General features: G+C 45.0%; 1 protein-coding gene across 1 annotated transcript; it reads right to left on the bottom strand.

Annotated features, from left to right (window-relative positions):
* Nucleotides 1–7258: 7258 nt before the first annotated feature.
* On the bottom strand, nt 7259–12573 carry GJA8 (gap junction protein alpha 8). The gene is made up of 2 exons (XM_058045792.1): nt 12447–12573; nt 7259–8632 (listed from the first exon to the last, which is right to left on the bottom strand). Exon 2 carries the CDS (start codon nt 8620–8622, stop codon nt 7423–7425), a length of 1200 nt encoding a protein of 399 aa, XP_057901775.1. The 5' UTR covers nt 8623–8632; nt 12447–12573; the 3' UTR covers nt 7259–7422.
* Nucleotides 12574–16566: the final 3993 nt, after the last annotated feature.

Below are 16566 nucleotides of genomic sequence, written 5' to 3'. Positions count from 1 at the left end.
GGATATGGTGCTTGAGGACATGGTTTGAGGGTGGTGCTGGATTGGCAATTGGACTTGATGATCTTGGAGGCCTTTTCTGACTTTAATTATTCTGATTCTGTGATTCTAACCATTGCCACTCATGACTTTCTGTATTCAGAATAATAAACAGGAAGAGGAGAATCAAGTTATGAGTTTAACAAAGCACAGAGCCCCTGCTGACTGAAAATCAGGAAACTTTATTCATTACAACTCATTTCACTAAGAAAACAAATCTATGTTTGGTTGTGACGAGACACCAGATTAGTCCCACAGTCTCTGATTGTTTGGCTTTCTGTCCTGCTCTCAGACTTCTTGGTTTGAAATTTGTCTCCTTGTCTGCAGTATTGCAAAGAGAAGAACACATTCAGTTTTCATGGAGAAATGAACTGAGGCAGCAGGTTATTGTATCTGATCTGAGACCTCTTGTTTTACACCTTCTGGTATCACTGCCAGTTAATGCAGAGCTGAGATCAGGCCTTGCCTGTTCTTTCTTCCTGTAACTGCTGCTTAAAAACTCTTGTTTCCTAAAGTGATGATATTCCTGAGTTTGGAGGGATTTGTGGTTGTTTTGTTCTGTGTTGGTAGGTTGTGGGGCAAGGTTAGCTGTTGGTTGCCTTTTAGAGAGCAAGGTCAACAGGAAATCCTTTAAAAATAACTTATAGAGAGCCAAATTCTGATCTTTTTTATGCCTTGGCAACTCAACTTCCACACAGGGGTAAAAAACAAGGCAGAGTTTGGTCATAGGTCTTAAACTTTCTTCTTCGCATGTGTTTGGAAACAGGCTTGAAACTGCTTAGCTGTGAATTACTGATCCCTGGGCCTTGGGAGAAACACACAGGGAACAAGATAATTCCTACAGGGAAAACCCAGCCCTACACCCACCTCTCAGCCCCAGGGCTTCTCCTTCAGGGAAGACAAAAAGTGTGAAAAGAAAATGGGAAATTAATTTTGTGCTGTTCCTCCTCACACAGTCACTGATGTGCATGTGTGGGGAGAAGGGTCCGTGGCCCTCCACAGGTACAAAGGACTCTTCTCAGTTGTAGTTATTCTTCCACATATTATAGTGAATGAGGCTATTTTGTGTTCAGTTTGTAGAGAGAACCAAAATCAAGCCTTTTAAGTAATGCAGGAAGGTGCAGAATGCTGAATTAAATCATGGGGTTTGGCCAAGAGTATATTTAGAAAACACACAGGTTTCCAGAAGGTGCTACAGGGCATATTTATGACAAATAGCCTCAGCTGGCAGCCAGCCACCCATTTCCTTTTTTCTTCTCTCCTGAGGTTTTCATAAACAAGAACTCTGAAGCTGGAAGCATTCCCACATCGTTCTGATTTCTGCATTTCCTTTGAGTTTATTTGTGATGAGTTCAGGTGATGATGCTCACTGGCAATTCATGGATTCCTTTACGGGGTTGTCTGTGACTTTTTTGTGAACTAACATGTGTGTATTGAAAAACTTACCTGAGCATTTTTGTATATAGCTTTTCCACCTTGGAAGCCAATAAATGCCTGGTTTGCTTTCACTGTACCAAGCTGGATCTAGCAAGGCAGAGGCCAACACTCTTTGTTTTTTTCAAAATGTTCTGTCAGTAGCTCTGTAATCACCATTTCTATTCAGTGCTGCTTCATCCCAGATCAGCAAGCTTTAAAACACACAGGTTTTTGTTGACAGAATGCTAAAATGCAGTCCTCTGCACTTTCAGATGGATTTAAAGGCACACTTGATGCTGAAATTAAAATATGGACAGACCTAAGCCGCTATGTTTCCATGATTTTATCTGTTGAAAAGCATACTCTCTTTTTTCTTTTTTTTTTTTTTTACTTTTATTTATAATGCTTTTTCCAAACCAGTTACACAACACGATTCTGGCCTCAAGCAGCTTTTGTAGCTACCAAACATCATTTCACAGAATCACAGAATCCTAAGAATAGTTTGGGTTGGAAGGGACCTTGAAGATCATCCAGTTCCAAACCCCTCCCATGGGCAGAGACACTTTCCATCAGACCAGGCTGCTCAGAGCCCCATCCAGCCAGGCCTTGAGCACTTCACCAGCTGATTCTGTGTGTGCATCAGGCACACACCTCTGCTGGTGCCTGGGGACAGCCCAAACCAGCTCTACTGCAGCACCCCTGCAGTGTCACTCCACCATGCAGTGGCTTCCAGCATGGGATATCCCATGGGATAGACAGTTCAGGCTGGGAGGCATCACCTGGCCCAACCTCCAGCTCAAAACAGTCAGATTTGGATGCTCAGTGCTTTCCCCAGCCAAGCTTCATTCCCCAAGGATGAAGATCCCACCATGACCACTGGACACCTGCTTTAGTGCTGAACCACTCTCCATCTCAACAATTTTTTTCCTTGTCAGAGTTTCTTTTAGGCAAAATTTTCCTTGGCTGCTCATTGTCATTGTTGCCTCTGATCTTTTGCTGTGCACATCTATCAAGAGTCTGCCTCCATCTTCCCTGGAATTCCTCTCCCTTAGGAACCTGAAGAAAGCACTTAGGGCTCCCAATGCCCTCAGCCCCTTCCTCCCCAGGCTGAACAAACCTCCTGTGTCTCTTTGTGCAGCAGGCTGCTGAGAGGAAAGCTTGAATTGCTGACAGATAGATAAGTCCTGCCTCTTCTACTGAAATAGGCTGGTGCCAAGCTAGTGGCAAGGAAAGGATTGTGTGCCAGGCTATGTCTTGGCAAAGCTGACACATATTCACTTGCCATGGTTACTGCTCAGCTGTGTGAGCGCATTTGGTGTTGGCAAAAAGCCTTTCCTGAGCCATGTTAAAAGGTACAGCACACACAGAGCCCAAGCAATGGCAATGTCATTCTCTTGGGGTGAAAAACCATTCCAATACTTGGACAAGTCCCCTGATTTTGGTACATTTATCCAGCCCTGGCCCTCAGGAAATCTGGCACCATGTACTGTTTTATCACAGCTGCCTTGGGCTTACAGGAAGGCTTTAGTGTAGTACTCATGGATGTTCCTGTCTTTACTAAACAAAACTAAGCCTAGGCTAGGATTACTTTTGGTTGTCAGCCTGAAAAGCCATTTTCTATACAAAACAGCAAACTGCCACCTTTTTTTTTTCAGCACTGTGTGACACAGCTGCTCTTTAAATGTAAAACTGCACAGTCAGTGAGTTACTGAGCAGCAGGAGGGATAGGGCTTCCCCCAGCATTAAGTAGATTTGATGCCCACACAGACCTAGAGAGCAGAGATCGCCCAAATCTCTCCTCTCCTGCAGGAGGAGGAACCTGCACCTCACTGTTTCAGCACTGAGAGGCTGTGGGTGTCAGTCTCTGTTGCTCTGAGTGGTTTAAAACAGAAGCCCAGCAATATTCTGTATGATCCAACCCTCTCCCACATGCCTTGCAAGCACCTCAAAAGTGTCAGAGCTCCACCAACCCGAACCAAGTGCTCCAGGAGCTGCCTTATTTCAGCACAAATGCTGCCCCAGAGTGGATGCTGGGGATGGAGAAGAGGGGTCCACATCACCACAGCTTCACACATGGCCTTGGCTAAGGTGGGACACAGGGGTGAGGGAATCAATAAAGTCTTTTTTACCCACATCCATGTTAATGTTGTCAGTGCAGTGCAGTGTTCACATTTCCAAACTACCGCCCTTCTGGTTGAGGAGTCATATATTACCCAAGTTAGCAGTTCTGCCAAGAAATAACAAGGATACCATGCATTTCAGCAGTGCTTTTCATCAGATCATTCCTACTTACTTTACAAACAGAGTTAAGGAAGCCTCACAACATCCCTGTGAGGTAGGTGGAAATTCTTACACCCATTTTACAGGTGGAGAAAAAGGCACTGAGAGGTCAAGTGATTATCACAGCAAGTCAGAAGCAGAGCTGGAAATAAATCTAAGATTATTATCCTAGGTCCACTGCTCTAGACACTAGAGAACACCAACCCCCACATGCTATTGTAAGCTAAGAGACTACCTTGCTCTTCTACTTTCACTTCCTTTGGTGATTTTGACACTTGCATCTTATGCTCCTTGCAGAGAGCCACGTGATCAGTTAGGAATTTATTTGCACAGGGAGCCAAGGGGGTAAACACACCTTTAAATTATTCAGGCTCTGATTGTCCAGTGATTTCCCCCTTCTCAAGGAAAAAATATTCCTCATTCATCATATATATCTTGATGTTCTGCTAAGTTATTTTTTGAGTAGAATCATACACTGCATCCACAGCTCTGAGGCTGTTATGCAACTTCACTAGGAATTTTTTTAATAAACTATTAAGTTTGTCTCATTGAGAGGGAATAAAGCACATTTATGTGCTATCATATCCATAAATAGCAACAATCCTTTGCTCATCTGTAGGGCTTTCCATCCAGGACCTCCCTTTCCATAACTAGCACAACATGTCAGGCCTCACATCATGATTGTCAGGTAGGAAATGATTCCCAGTTGCACAAGTAGGAAGAATGACTTGCTGACAGTCCCACAGAGATTTCCTTGCAGAGATGAGGCTGAGTGCCAGAAGACCAGACTGTTCCTGCCCCCTTTGCTGAGCAGCACTGTCCTGATGCCATGGCCCGTGCTTGGTGGCTACAGATTCACTGCTAGCCAGGTAGAATACTTGAAAACTGACTTTTAAAATAAAAACATCAAGAAGCAGTTGAGTGGATGCAGGAGGAAAATGCCAGCTTCTTCTTGTGCTGTTGGGACCCAGAGGAAGAAAGGAGCATTCCTGTGGCAGCTGGGAGAGAACTACAGTGTCCATGGAGCACACTGCACATGGTGCATTTTACTCCTTCTCCAGTGGAAAAGGACATCATTAAGATGTGGTAATTAAAGACTGCCCTGCCTGATAGCCACATTATGAGCCATGTACTCCTGATGAACAAGCACTCATCTTTAAGTAGCCCTGTAGTCTAATGAATGTATAATGTCAGAGATCAGCAGTGGAATTGTCAAGTAACTACAAGTCAGCAGGGGTGGGTGTGATTGAACCGGTCCAGTACCTTGGTATCTGGAAGGGTCAGATGCTCTGATGCAGATACCTCACATAAACTGTAACAAGGTTGTGGTTTCTACCTGCAGGAAAGTGTTTCCAACCCCTGTCAACAAGTGGGCTGGTTGATGCTTAGAATCATTCAAACTCTGGTCTCAGATTTCTATGGAGAAAATAAAATAGATCCCATCTAGTGTAAGTGTAGTGATTGTGTTTCTCATCTAAATCTTAGCCCTTTCTTTAGTTCTAGTATCTTGAACTGGGCACAGTGGACTCTTCCTGCTAAAAAACATTCTCTTCCCTCAATTGTGATAACAGTTCTCCTATTTCTGTATTAAGAGAGTGGATAAATGGCAGCCTCCAGGCTCTCTCTCTCTCTGCATGTATTGCTTCATCACATTCCTTCCCAAAACTGAGGAGGAACCTTCCAGTCTTCCTTCACAAGGAAGGACACCCAGCAGCCTTTGTTTAAGGAAAAAAAAGATTTTGACCTCAGGCTGCAAACCTTGGGAAAATACACAGACCCAAGAGGAGCAAAAGGATGAATAGTGTTAAATAAAAAGAAAAAAGGAAAAAACAATACACGGCACCTTTGTGGCACTGAAGAATCCCAATGCACCCTACAAACTTTCTACATATGTACAGCTTCTCGTCACTCTGCAGTGAAGTCCGGCCAGGCAGGGAACTCCACCAGAGGGGTGGGATCAGGGCTGACTGTTCTGGGGCTGGGACAGGGCCCAAGCCTGCCCAGGGCTCTCACAGACTCCCATTTGCCTCTCCTGGGCTTTGAGTCAGGCCTGCCACAATGGGAGGCCGCAGGGGGGCTTTTCTAGCTGATGGCGGGATGAGTTTGATGCATTGTGCCAAAGACCTTTTTTTCCCTGACCTGGATTAGAGCCTGCCCTGGGAACAATGGGATGGGCTGCAGCCCAGCAGAAAGAATTTGCTGAGATGGCAGGGTCTGAGGTTTGCAGAGCAGAGTGCATACCTGCACTTTTTTGGCATGGGGCTCAGTTTTGGGGGGACATAGCTGTTAACCTGAAGCTTTTGAACGCATTGCTGCACTGTCCCAGCCAAGAGTTGCTGCTGTAGTCCTAAAATTAGAAATCTATATTAGACATCTAAACATTTGCAAGCACATCATTTTCTGCCTTCTGTAAAAAAAGATTTTTCTGAGTCTCTCAGAGTTCTGTACAGACCTGTTGGCACAAAAGGTCTAAGTCATCTTATGAAAGGCATTGTCTTACTTGACTGAGATTTTGGCATTTTAGGGAGCAGCAGCCCACTGAATGGCTCCTGTCTGTCAAATTAAAAACAAAGGCTGTCAAAAGACTTCTACCATATCAGTCTTTTCAAACTTGACCAACCAGTTTTGTATTTAGAAGTTTAAAAAGTCACATAGTTACCCAGACCCCTGGTTTAGGTTCACAGGTGCCTTCAGGACTCTGTACCTGAGATTTGCTGAGTGCCTGGGAGCCTGGAAGCTCCAGGAACTGAACACTTGTCAGGATCATTCCTGAAGGCTTGTATTTGGTTTCATGCTCTGGGGGCTATAGCTGTCCCCTCCTTTCTCAGAAGATTTTTTTTTCCCTCTTGCTTGGCTAAATCTAGTTTCAAATCTTTAAGTCACAAGGCTACAAGTAAAAAATATCACTTGAATTTATTCTTTCCAGTGTTCTGAACTAGTCTCAGGGCTGGATGACCCTATTGGGAGCAAATAATCCATCTCTGGGCATGTGCTAAGTCCCAGTAAAGACCTACTGTTAACCTTGCCCACTGTCAATATCACTTGCAGGGCAGAAATATTTTTGACCAGGGGAAATATATTTACCTAACTCAGATATGCATTCACAGAGAAATTTGGAACATTTTTGCCTTTATTTTCTGAATAAAGAAGGGAAGTTGGGCTTAGTATTTTAGTGTGTTGATGCCAAGCATAGAATTCACTCAGTGAATTAAATAACTGCAATTCCATGCCAGCAGCAAAGGGGAGATCTGCTCGGTGAGCCAAAGGAGGAAACAGAAAGAGAAAGACTAGATGCAGTTGTTGATGAGTCTTTCCCCTCACTGGCTGAAAGACAGATCCGCCCCACATTCCTAGAGAAATGTGGAACACAAGGCTTTCAGTAAATGTGATCACAGTGGCAACATGTGGGTATCACTGCCGTGTTAGGCTTTAAAATACATCAGTTATGTGTACAGTGTAGATATTACTGTAAGGAGTGAGCTGGCATGTGGAAACAGGGAAATACAGGGACATATGGGGCAAATAAGGCACTGTTACCATGGTAGTACCTTTCCAGTTGAGAATCATAAAGGAAATAATATTCAAGTGGCCATTTTAGCACTTTGCTTAAAAATATCTTTTGATTCTTTCTCTATCTCTCCTTTTCTCTTCAACCTTTTCCTTTTCATGTGCTCCCCGCATCCTGCACCTTCATACAGTCAAATCATCTGACCTGGCCCGGCTGCTGGCTTTACTTAGCCTGCTCAGGGGTCTCATATCAGCGGCAAGCTCAGCAGGTGCTGAAGGCCCTTCCACTTCATCTCTCCCCGCCTCTTCTTCTGCTTTCTTCACCCCTGGCTCCTCCTGAGGCCCTGGATGCTCCTCCACTCCTTCCTCCTCCTCTGCTCGTACCTTCTCCTCTTCTGGTTCCTTCGCTTGCGCGTACGACGGTAACCTCTCATCGAATGCCCTGGAGAGATCTTCCAGTGGTCCCATCCCAATCTTCTCCTCAAACTCGTTGTAGGCTGATGGAAGGGGGCTGGGCTCAACCCCTACTTCCGTGAGAGGGAAATAGTGGGACACTGGCTTCTCTTCTTCCAGCAGCTTGTAGCCTTTGGCCTTTGGGATGGAGGGGACTGCGATGGCGTGGAGGGGCTTCTCGGGGACCTCTCCAAGCTGCTCCTCTGCCGGCCTCCTCAGAGCCCTCCGGATCCTTTTCATGATCAAATGACTGATTTCCACCAGGTTGAGGAAGAGGGACACGGAAGCCACCACCAGCATGAACATAATGAAGATGGTCTTCTCCGTGGGCCTGGAGACAAAACAGTCCACAAGATTGGGACAGGGCCACCGCCCGCAGCGGTAAAGGGGGAGAATTCGGAAGCCATACAGGAAGTACTGACCTACTATGAATCCCACCTCAAAGAGGGTTTTGAAAATGATGTGGAAGATGTAGGTTCTCAGGAGAGTACCTTCCAGGCGAAACTTCTTGGTTCCATCGGGGTTGTTGCCTTTGTTTTGGTTTGGAGCCAGGGGCAGCTTCTCTTCATCCACCTCAGCTTGCTGGCGCCTCTCAGCTTCCTCCCTCTCTTTCCTCTTCTCCTCCATGCGGACGTGGTGCACGGCATGCCCGAAGTACATCAGCGAAGGGGTGGACACAAAGATGATCTGCAGGACCCAGAGGCGGATGTGGGAGATGGGGAAGGCCTCATCATAGCAGACGTTCTCACAACCAGGTTGCTGGGTGTTGCACACAAAGTCTGACTGCTCGTCCCCCCACACGAGCTCGGCGGCCGTGCCCAGGATCAGGATGCGGAAAATGAAGAGCACTGTGAGCCAAACTCTCCCGATGACAGTGGACTGCTCGTTCACCTGCTCTAAAATGTTCCCCAAGAAACTCCAGTCACCCATTTCTTACAGTCTAAGGGAAGAAAAAACAAAGAGAAAGACCACAAATTATGCTAAATTTTAAAGACTTCAGGTTTTCCCGCTGATGTCTTTTGTTGCTTTGAGAACAGAAAGGCAGGAGGTTGCTTGCTTGCTGATTTGCCTGTTCACAATGATTTATTAGCAGAAGAAGGGCTGGGAAGCCTGAGCAACCTGCCTGCTAAATTCCTCCTTCCATGGCTCTAAATGGGCAATTACTTTTCAGCCAGGGAGTATATTTATCTCCTTTTGCAGGTGAGAGTCTTCTGTACACTCAGTTCTGCGAGTCTGCTTAGATTTTGTACACGTACAAACACTCACCAGCAATACAGTGGAACAGATTTATCAGCAGGCAGCTGCAGTGGTTAGAAGAGAGGGTGAAGCTTTCAAGCACACAAATACTTCTGCACCAGAACCCTTCTCAGGTCAAACAAATCTCAAATCTGCACCCAAATTGCACCTAAACAAACCTAAATTCTCTCTAGGTTGCAAATGCCAATTCTACTTTAGCAATCACTGTAGAAGTAAGGTAAGAACAGCAATTACAACACTGTTACTGTGGTAGTAATGCTGTATAAGCTTAACAACTACTATATTGATTAGTTTCGCTGTATAGAATATGTTATGTGCAATATAATTTTTTGGTGCTATTCTTTGCATCTCCTTCTGAAGTCAGCTACCACATTGACAGTGGAACCAACCTGGGGAAAACACCAAGGTCTCTAACTGGGACCTAAAATGCTATTTGCTGTCTCTAAAATATCAGTGCCACTATCTCAGGCTAACACAGAGCTGGAAGCCAGCTGCAGATATACTATTGGAAAGCTAAGGCAGTCATCCATTTTCAAGTAATGCAAGTCAAACAATACATCTGTCATTACTTTTGCATGATAAGAAATTATTTCTAGGTCAGGGCTTCATTCTGCATGTCCTGAACTTCCTACTATATAATTTCAGGCAAGGGAAAATTTATGAATGAGGAAAATAGAGATGAAAGTTGTTTTGTATGGGTTGATTTAACACATCACAGTAGTCTGAAGTCTCTGAGGAATGTGGAATATTACAGTGGCCCAGAAAGACCAACTCGTAGAGCATGACAAGTGAAACAGGGAACATTATTCATAAAATAGCTGTTCACAGGAATCTAGAATTTCATCTCTTAGATACTACCTCCATCTATAGTTCCCTAAATGCAGACACATACACAAGCACTTGGAAAAGGAAGGTACAGTCAACAGCATGAAAATCTGAGTATCTAAACTTCCCTCCTCCTTCAGATACCACTGGTACAATTTGTGATGCCATATGTTATGACACACCAACGCATAGCAGCCTGTTTCAACTACTCTGTGTACGTAGTCACACACAGACAAACACGCAAAGTATTGAGAATTCTATGGCTCGGGGGAATTTCACAAATTTTCAATTAAAAAAAAACTCCATCAAAAAAAGCCCCACAAACTTATGATGGCACTTTTCTAAAGCAAGATGGACTCATATTCCTTGCCTTCAAACTTCACAATATTTTTACCCTGGACATCCACGTTAGAAAACAAAGAACAGAACACAGTTCCTTCAGCTTGCACAAACACCTCGCATACATAAGTGGCAAACATATAATTTAATCACCAAGGAAAATTGCTACTTTCTCAGTCATTAAAGTCGTGTAAAGAAGCGTGTTAATGTCAGCGCTTACATTAACAAGTCTAGCAGAAGATTATGCTGTTTACATACATTATCTAAACTGATTTAAACATCCTCTTTCTGCACATTCACAGAGCAAAGTACACCCCACAGTTACCAATCACGTGCAACTCTGTGAAAAACATGACTACACACAGTACAAGCTTCATTGTCCCCCAGGCACCTCAGTTACCTCCATCCCCTTCTCTCCCTGTGAGTCACACTGATATCTACGCTACCATTTGAGCATTTCCACTGCAGCCCTCAAGAGCGACATTCTAGGTGTGATAGACCTCATCACAATGAAAAATCACTGAGCAAGAGAAGAGAAAATAGAGAAAATGCTTCCTGTCTAACTCCATCACACGTCTTGCTAGCAGTTTGCTGTGTTTGGCTAAGCCCTCCCCGAGATCCCTTCCAACTGGGCACGTTCTTCACAACTCTGCCATGCCCATCCCCTCTGGTTTCTGCAAGTGAAGTGGTTTGAGGTTGCTCACTCAGTTCAACTGTGAGCAACAATATTGGGTGGAGGGGGATGAGGAGCAGCACAACCAGTTTGAATATCTGGGGTTCCACCTGCAAGCACTCAGTCCCTCCAGCCTCAAAACCAAAAAAAGGGGTAAGCGAGGCATTTAGGTAGCCACTCTCCCCTGCAATTCCTGTCACGGGGAAAGAGCAGGACTCTGCCTGAGCCCACTCAGAGCCAGCAGATGGGAGTTCTGGGCTCTCCCAGGCTGGCTGCAGACCCCCACCCTGCTCCCAGCCATCACCACCTGCGCACAGCACCGGCCACAGAGGCCCAGCAGGGTAAGGATGTTGAGCAAGCAACTTGCCGCTGTCAGAGGCTCCACCGAAGAAACGTGTCCCCCTCCTCTCTTGGCACTCTGCAGGGAAGAGTGAACTTTTGTCTCTCTTCTTCCCTACCCTAAAAGCCCCAATCTTGTCGCACGACTGAGCAGATATGACTGAATTGGCTCTGATGGTGGGTTTTAGTTGCCCTGCAATATTTAAGCTCCGAGCCAGACGGCTTTATGAAGTGAGTGACAGTCAGTGACGTGGGGAACAATAGGGAGAAAAAAAATAGAGAGAGAGAGGCAGAGACACAGAGAGGAGAGTCCACTGAACATGAAAAAGCAGAGGGGGGAGAGGAACAGGCAGCAGGCAGTGAAAACCTAATACATGCATAAATGGGAGTTTGCTCAGTTAAGCGGGGACCAAAGCATCTCTGCAGTTCCACTGTGGTTCAGCACAGCTCTGTGTGTGTCCACACTTGCTGGTCTTTAGGTGTTGTGATGTGGCAGGTGAAAATCTGCCACTTTCTCTGATAGTAGCAGCATTAATTGAATTAATTTGTTACCCTACACCCAAATCCGACAGACAACTTTCATTGCTGATTTTTAGGCAGATACCGAAGTATTTGGTTTATATTTGGCATTGTCAGATACTTTGGTCTGCTGTTTAACATCTTTTACCTTTAAATGTTTTCCCATTTAGCAGAATGGGAAAACAAGATTATCAGTCAATAGTAATCAAAGCTGAGAAAGACCAATTTTTCAGCCTCACCTCTCAGTGTCTCAGCTCTGCTTAGTTTTTCCTCCAAATGCATCTTGCATGTGCACATGCATAAAGAATGTCTAAACCAAACTGTTTTGTTAAGGACCATAGCTGAATTCCAGCAGCCCAGCACACAGGAATGTTACCCCAGGCACACTTGCCTGCCACAGCCACCTGCAAAAATGCTGGAGAGGCTGGAGAGGAGAGGAACCACAGGCTCAGTAATGCATCCACAAGTACAACTAAATGCCCTGAGAGTTTTAATTACAAGTCAAAGGCTATAACCTTACTCTGAGGTATGGTTCTTGTAGTCTTTCAGGAGGCATTGCTCAGGATGTGCACTTGGTGCTCAGCTCTGAAGACAAAGAGGATTACTGGAAGCAAGATTTGATAAGCAGTGATACAGATGCCAGGCTCATAAAGTGATGAAGCAGCAAGCACCTCTCCTCTCTCTTTATGCAAACTCAACACTGAATTTAATTTCCCAGAATGGCACTGGGAGACACTCTGTCTCCAAAAATGCTGTCATTTGAATAAGATATTAAAACACAAGGGGACACAAAATTTTGTACCTTCAAACCAACAGTTTCAGGCCACTCTTCTGTGTTTCTGGGCATTTGTGTCCATGAAAGTTCAGAGCTTCATCTCAGGAGTTGTCTTCCCACACAGCTTTTAAGCTGATTTGCAGAGCCCCAAGGTCCAAAGCACAACTGGAGGCAGAGATGATGATTTTCAAAGTGGATTTCAAAAGAGCTAAGGCATAAGTAAGAGATGGAAGAGTGTCATATTTTGCAAGAGGAACCAGTCTGGAGACACAAAAGAAAAATCCCCCTCAATGCACATAGTTGGACTGAAAGTCATATTCTGAACACCTTAAGAAATCACTCTCCTAAACAGAGAAGTAGTATTAGAACATTTTTTAGCCCAGTGCTAAAAATGCTGTTAATAAAGCACGGGAACTGCCTTCCTGGAGAGAGGACACACAGTGGAGAACTCACAAGTCCCAAGAACACAAAGTGAATAAGAAAGGGCATGGTTGGATAAATGAGAGGAGCAAGGACAGTGAGGAGGAGGAAAGAACACCTTTGTTGTTTTGTTTTGCTATATACTATTGAGATAAACTACCATCAGTGCATGATGAGTGGTCATCACTGCCACCCTCAACCCCTCTCTGGGAAGCAGTAGAAAGGGAGGACTAAGCAATACCATCAGCATCCAGCATTTTGGAGAGTGTCTGCAGGCTGGTGCATCACAGAGGACAGGTGGTTCAGATGTTAAACTGCCCATTCCTTTTCAAACCAAAACTGTCTTTTTGGAAAGCTCAGCTCTAGCTGAATGTGCACATCCCTTTCTAGGCCTTTTTCTCTCTAATATAACCAGCCAAACCCCAAATCTGGTGTGCAACTAATGGCTGTAGTTATCTCTAAATTACATCCAGCTACTATCAGAGACCTTTCCCATTAACCTTCTCTCTGCCTTTTGCTAACACTATCCAAATATCAAACATTGTCTGACAATTGCAGAACAGCTTGCAATATGCAACTGATGCAGAAATTATACTCAAGCCTCTGATTATTTGGTCTGTGTTACCTTCATCCAAATGATCAGAGCTGACTTTCTTTGGTGTCACAGAGTGCAGAGCCTTTAGGATGGGGCACACGCAGTTTTGCAGGACATTTCTGGTTTGTGGAAAACCACAGAGTCTCTTCATCTAGAGGCTTCTTATGAAAGCACCATTGAGCTCTGGGTCAGGTTCTCCAGCTCACCAGGGCCTCCTCCCTCTGAAGAAAAGGGTCTAAATGAAAATGAAGGTGGGCAGTGAGGAATTAATGTTGTACTGGGGCTATGCAGAGAAGTTGTTTGAGATGGGCATGAAGAGGAGAAGGCAGAGCATAAGAAGAGCAAGAAGGAGACTGGATTCTCTTAGGCACCAGGGTAATGCTGGAAGTCAGAGCTACCTTTGTAGCATGGAAGCAGTGGCTGTGGGAGAAAGGAGTAGAGCCCATAAAAGCAAAGGTTGAAAAGACTGAACCTCACATGCAGCATGCGACAATCACTGAGTCTGCAAAAGAACTGCAGCACTGACAGTGCCACACTGAGAAGGGCAAACACTTCCAACCTGTGTACCTTGGTATTTATGTTCTCATTAGGCAACTTGTAGATGTGCTGAGTACTTTCATCCCCAAAAACTAGTGCTAAAAATAGTACCAGCTAGTGAAAGCAACACTGTTAACTCACAGTGGCTTTTCCTTGCCTTTGGGACTTCTCTTGCCTTCAAAGAATCATGGGCATCTCCTGCACTTTTCAAATACTATTTTCTTTTGGAAAGAAGTTTGCTTCATTGCTGACTTCTCAACCTGTATCTGCTTTGAGGCTGGTGACTGAGCTTCTGTCCCTGGCACCACTGAGTCTGTGAAGTCTCCACTGCAACTCAGCCTTTTGCTCAGAGACTACGAGGTCACTTGGGGAATGTGGGGTTTTTCATTCCAAACGGATTTCCAACACAGACATGATGTCAGGACAAGGCAGGGCCATGCTATTGAACAGCTCTGTTCATGCATGATAGCAGATTGTGCAATTATATAGAGCACAACCCTGGCTAACGATACCCCTCCCTCAAACAAAGTTATCTTCTGGGGATCTGCTTAGCTAGGAAGTGGCACACGCTTCCTGTTCTTCTGCTGAGCTCACAAACCTCTCACTCAGGGCTGAGGCTGGGCACCGGGCACATTCAGCCTCCCTACAAGAAGCTGGGACCCCCATCCAGTGCCCTTCTCTGCCAGACACCCACCCAGCTCTCCAGTAATGTGTCCTTGTCCATCCCAGAGCCAGCGATCCATCCTCTCAGCACCGGGAGCAGTCTCCCACATTTTATCATCTCTCTGCCACCTACTGGTCTCAGAAATCACGGAGAGCATAGACAGCCCTGGACAAATCTTTAAGCAGACCTTACCATGTCCCTGCAAGCCTGGCAAATGTCATTTTTAGGGCCAGCCTCCCAGATTTTTCCAGCACCAGGTGGATGTGAATTGCTGGGGAATATATTTTGCTAGGGAGGTGCAAGCAAAGCATAAAGAAAAGAGAGGGAGGAAGATATAAAGCATCAAGGAGCAAGAAAATTGGGGAAGTATGTTACAGAAGGGCAGGAACACAAGAGAGGTGAAGATAGGGCTGGGTTGTGCTGAGCCTCTGGTGGAGGATGAATACTTATGGGAAACATGTTTTTAATTTAAGGGATGGAACCAAGCTAGACAATTAATAAAGATAAGCAGGGCAAGAGTGAAATGCCTTTCAGTATCTGTTAAATGCAGTTCTTCTCTGCATTTATTACTGTTCTAGGAGGACCTGGGGAATTACAGGCCAGCCAGCCTAGCTGTGATACCTAGAGAGATATGGAACCAATTATGAAACAATCAATTTATAAGCAGCTAAAGAACAATAAGCTGATAAGAAACAACCAGCAGGGAATTCTGAAGAACAAATCATGTCAAACCAAGCTAATTTCCTTCTTTGACTAACAGGCCTGGTAGATGAGGAGGAAAGGGTAGGTATAAAATACTTTGATTTCAGTGAACATTTATAAAATATCTAGATTACAGGCTCCCAGGGCAGCAAGCAGAGTCACCATGCAGAAGTTCCACAGGTTGAAGTGCCATAATCAAGGGTAATTACCAGGGCTTCACTTTTCCAGCTGGGAGAACCGTGTCCCTGAAGTTCTGCCTCCAGGGCTGTTCGGAATTTGCTTGAGTGTCTTGGACAACAGATGGAGGACAAAAGGAAGAGGATGACAGCTGGGCTGGGGGTCAGCAGTCCCTCCTGAAGGCAGGAGGCTGAAGTGACTGGAATTTGAGAGGAATGTGAGACACTGGGGAGAAGCGACTGCACCAAGATGCAGCTCAGGAAAGGTGCACAAACACCAGGTGTGCTGCTCCAAACTCATTTATGACCAACCCAGCAGAGAGCTGGGGTGGGACCCAATGTGTGCCTGTCAAGTGAGAGCCCCACAGAAGAGGACAAATCTCATTCTGAGGTGTTTTAGTGCAGGTTTTGCGTATAAGGCAACGGAAGCAATTATTTTGTGCATTTACTTGATACTGCTGAGCTCCCAGCAGGAACAGTGTGTCCACTCCCAGGCACTACATTTCACAGGAGATGCAGACAAGTTGGAGAAAGTCCAAAACAGAGCAGCAAAATGATAAGAGAGGTGGAAAAAAACCCCCCATGACTTGTAAGGAATGGATAAAATAATTGAGTTTGTTTTCTCTAGGAAAAGAACAACGGGGAGGGGAGGCATGATAACACTCTTCCAGCACATAAACATTTGTTATAATGGGTGGAGAGACTAAACAGTTGTCCCTTACATTCACCAAAAGTAGAAGAGGAAATAATCAGCTTAATTTGCAATAAAAATGATATAGCTAAACATTAGAGAAACACTTTGCAATGGCAAGAATAGCAAAGCACAGCAGCACACTGCTTGGGGAGGCTGTAGAATCACAGGAGGCTTTTATGAAGAGGTAAACAAACATCTGTTAAGGATGAGCTTACCTCATAAGCAGAAAAACAAGCAGGGGGAGAGGGAGGCTTTCTGCGGCTCTATGGTTTTGGGTAGGACCTGAAGAAACCTCAGAGAAATATTTTCAGTTGAAAAACACACACAAAAAAGAAAAAAAAAAATAGGATGCAGTTGTG

The sequence above is a fragment of the Melospiza georgiana genome, chromosome 2 (assembly GCF_028018845.1).
Source record: "Melospiza georgiana isolate bMelGeo1 chromosome 2, bMelGeo1.pri, whole genome shotgun sequence".
NCBI classification, from domain to species: domain Eukaryota; kingdom Metazoa; phylum Chordata; class Aves; order Passeriformes; family Passerellidae; genus Melospiza; species Melospiza georgiana.
Note: the sequence above shows the minus strand (reverse complement) of the source record. Positions and strands in the feature narration are given on the sequence as shown.

What these genes read in the sequence shown, in the direction of transcription:
- GJA8 (XM_058045792.1), bottom strand. Translation starts at nt 8,622, where the DNA reads ATGGGTGACTGGAGTTTCTTGGGGAACATTTTAGAGCAGGTGAACGAG.